General features: G+C 63.2%; 1 protein-coding gene across 1 annotated transcript in view; it reads left to right on the plus strand.

Moving 5' to 3' along the window:
* The window catches only part of POLR2A (RNA polymerase II subunit A), a gene marked incomplete at its 3' end in the record, with an annotated part of 22,449 nt that overhangs the window by 17,936 nt on the left and 849 nt on the right, over positions 1 to 3,664 (plus strand). Inside the window, 10 exon segments of the mRNA XM_025195176.1 lie at positions 297 to 543; positions 621 to 721; positions 823 to 927; positions 1,615 to 1,797; positions 1,955 to 2,158; positions 2,353 to 2,539; positions 2,918 to 3,031; positions 3,139 to 3,192; positions 3,234 to 3,329; positions 3,415 to 3,664. The exon segment at positions 3,415 to 3,664 is cut by the window's right edge and continues 74 nt beyond it. Of these exon segments, the coding sequence (XP_025050961.1) occupies positions 297 to 543; positions 621 to 721; positions 823 to 927; positions 1,615 to 1,797; positions 1,955 to 2,158; positions 2,353 to 2,539; positions 2,918 to 3,031; positions 3,139 to 3,192; positions 3,234 to 3,329; positions 3,415 to 3,664 (1,541 nt within the window).

A 3,664-nucleotide genomic window follows, 5' to 3' on the forward strand; every position in this document is an offset into this window, starting at 1 on the left:
GTGGTATGTGGCGGTCGGGGGGGGTTTAGGGTTGCAGTCTCAGGTCTGTGGGGGTGTTTCTGGAGGGTTAGGGCTGGGGTGTGAGGATTGGGGGTCTGTGGGGGTTAGAGTTGGGGGTCCATGGGGTTGTCTCTGGGGGATTAGGGCTGGGATCTTGGGTCTCTGGGGGTTAGGGTTGGAGGGGGGACTAAGGCTGGGGTCTCACATCTGTGGAGGCGTCTCTGGGGTCAGGGTCCCTGAGGGCAGCAGACCTGGCAGAGGGCTCCCCCAGCTGCTCACCGCGCCCCTCCCCCCAGGACATCCTGTGCCGCCTGGAGCACACGACGCTGCGCAAGGTGACAGCCAACACGGCCATCTACTACGACCCGAGCCCGCAGAGCACGGTGGTGGCCGAGGACCAGGAGTGGGTCAACGTCTACTACGAGATGCCCGACTTCGACGTCAGCCGCATCTCACCCTGGCTGCTGCGCGTGGAGCTGGACCGCAAGCACATGACCGACCGCAAGCTCACCATGGAGCAGATAGCTGAGAAGATCAATGCTGGTGGGCACGGGGCTGGGCACTTGGGGGCACAGGACGGGCACACAGCCCCAGCTGACCCCCATCTCGATCCCCCACAGGATTTGGGGACGACCTGAACTGCATCTTTAATGATGACAATGCAGAGAAGCTTGTGCTGCGCATCCGCATCATGAACAGCGACGAAAACAAGATGCAGGAGGTGCCTGGGGGGTTGTGGAACAGGTTTGTGGGGCGGGGGGTTAGCGGCAAGGCTGGGCTCTGACCCTGGTCATGTCCCTTTGCCTCCGCCACTGCGGGCAGGAGGAGGAGGTGGTGGACAAGATGGACGACGATGTTTTCCTGCGCTGCATCGAGTCTAACATGCTGACTGACATGACATTGCAGGGCATCGAGCAGATCAGCAAGGTGATGCCCTGGGGCCTTGTGGGCAGTGGGGGGGTGGGGTAATAAGTCATTGTGGGTAATTGGAGGTATTGGGGTGGGGCGGGGGGTATGGGAGTCTTGGGGAATTGGGGGTCATCGGGGTGTCAGGTTATGGGAGCCCTGGGACCTTGCGGGTAATGGGAGGGCAAGGCATTGTGTGTGATTGGGTGTGTTAAGGGGGCATAGGACCCCTGGAGCATTGTGGGGTAATTGAGGGGGCTAGGAGGATATAGGAGCCTGGAGGCATTGTGGGTAATGGGGTGGGGGGACTGCTTGGGACATTGTGGGGTAGTGGGGGTGTTACAAAGTAGAGGAGCCCTGAAGCATTGTGGGTAATGGGGGAGGGCAAGGCAATGTGGGTAATGAGTGTTGTGGGGGCTATAGGAGGTTCTGGGGCATTATGAGTAATTGGGGGGGTGTCAGGGTATAGGAGCCCTGGGGCATTCTGGGTAACGAAGGCATTGGGGTGGGGTATAGGAACCCTGGGGCATTGTGGGTAAGGGGGTGGGGGCTGTTGGGCATGGAGGGTGTAATATGGTTGCCTAGGAGTGTCAGGGTGTCCAGGCTCCATGGATGTGCAGTACAGAGGGACCACTCTGGGCATGTCCTGGGCCCAGGAGGCCTCAGGGCATGCTGGGTAGGTGAGTGACAAGTGCCCCCCCCATGCAGGTGTACATGCACCTGCCGCAGACAGACAACAAGAAGAAGATCATCATTACCGAGGATGGGGAGTTCAAGGCGCTGCAGGAATGGATCCTGGAGACGGACGGTGTGAGCCTCATGCGAGTGCTGAGCGAGAAGGACGTGGACCCTGTGCGCACCACCTCCAATGACATTGTCGAGATCTTCACTGTGAGTCACCTCGGGGGTGGGCTGGGGGCTGGTGTGGACCCCACGGTTCTGGGAGGGCAGTGGGGTCCAGTGGTTAGAAAAGGTGGTGGCTGGGAGCTCGGATGCCTGGGTCCACACCCAGCGCTGACCCCTGCCCCCCCAACCCTGGGTCTGGCAGGTGCTGGGCATCGAGGCGGTGCGCAAGGCACTGGAGCGGGAGCTCTACCATGTCATCTCGTTTGACGGCTCCTACGTTAACTACCGGCATCTCGCACTGCTGTGTGACACCATGACCTCACGTGGGCATCTCATGGCCATTACACGCCACGGCGTCAACCGCCAGGACACTGGGCCCCTGATGAAGTGCTCCTTCGAGGAGACAGTGAGTGCTGGGGCTGGGTGGCATGTTGGGAGCTGTAGGGGGCCTGTGCCGGGAGCCATGGGAGCTGTGCTAGGTGCTACAGGGGCCTGTGCTGGGCAGCACACTGGGAGCTGCATGGGGGGCTGTGCCAGGCAGTGTGCCGGGGTGGGGGGCGCTGTGCTGGTGGCATGAGTTGAGCCAGGCACCCCCTCCAGGTGGATGTGCTGATGGAGGCGGCGGCACATGGTGAGAGCGACCCCATGAAGGGGGTGTCGGAGAACATCATGTTGGGGCAGCTGGCGCCTGCCGGCACTGGCTGCTTTGACCTGTTGCTGGATGCTGAGAAGTGCAAGTTTGGCATGGAGATCCCCACCAACCTGCCCGGCCTGGGCGGTGCTGGCCGTGAGTTCCCCTGTTGCCCGCATGCCTGGGTCCCCTCTGTCGTGGGGGTGGGAGCTGGGACACCTGGGTGCTCTGTCATGGGGGTGGGAATCTGGGCACTTCGGTCTAGTCTCTTAAGGGCATAAGAGCCCAGATGCCTGGGTTCCCCGTGTTACAGTGGTGGGAGTTTGAATGTGCTTGGGTCCCCTGTGCCTGGGGGGGTGGGAGCCTGGATGCTTGGGTCTTGCCCTGGGTTGGGGGGTGGAGGAGGTTGGACCAAGGGCACCCAGAGCCTGGACGTCTGGCTTCCCTCCCACGTGAGGCAGTTGAAGTGGGAGAGGACCCAGGTGTCTGGGAGCCCTCCCAAACCCCCCCCCTCTTTTTTTTTTCCTCCTGCAGCTACGGGCATGTTCTTCGGGTCGGCACCTAGCCCCATGGGGGGGATGTCGCCAGCCATGACGCCCTGGAACCAGGGGGCCACCCCCGCCTACGGTGCCTGGTCCCCCAGTGTGGGTGCGTGCAGTGGGGGCGGGGCTGTTTTCAGGGCAGGGCCTGGCTGGGTTCAAGAAGGATTCAGGGGTGGGAGAGGCCTCCTGTTGTTAACCTCTCACTCCCTGCAGGCAGCGGCATGACCCCTGGCGCCGCCGGCTTCTCCCCCAGCGCTGCCTCAGATGCCAGTGGCTTTCCCCCCCGGCACCCCCCCCCCCGGGCCGCCCCAGTGGCTTCAGCCCCGGATACTCACCAGCCTGGTCGCCCACACCTGGCTCGCCTGGCTCACCTGGGCCCTCTAGCCCCTACATCCCCTCTCCTGGTAAGTGCCCATCCCTGCCCCCCACACCTCAGGGTGTTGCCTTCCGTCCCTCCATCTGACCACCCCGTGTCCTCTGCCCCTGCAGGTGGTGCCATGTCGCCCAGCTACTCGCCAACCTCGCCTGCCTACGAGCCACGCTCACCTGGGGGCTACACCCCGCAGAGCCCCAGCTACAGCCCCACCTCGCCCAGCTACAGCCCCACCTCGCCCAACTACAGCCCCACCTCGCCCAGCTACAGCCCAACATCGCCCAGCTACAGCCCCACCACCCCCAGCTACAGCCCCACCTCGCCCAGCTACAGCCCCACCACGCCCAGCTACAGCCCCACCACCCC

The sequence above is a fragment of the Alligator sinensis genome, unplaced genomic scaffold, assembly GCF_000455745.1.
Source record: "Alligator sinensis unplaced genomic scaffold, ASM45574v1 scaffold1950_1, whole genome shotgun sequence".
Classification (NCBI taxonomy): domain Eukaryota; kingdom Metazoa; phylum Chordata; order Crocodylia; family Alligatoridae; genus Alligator; species Alligator sinensis.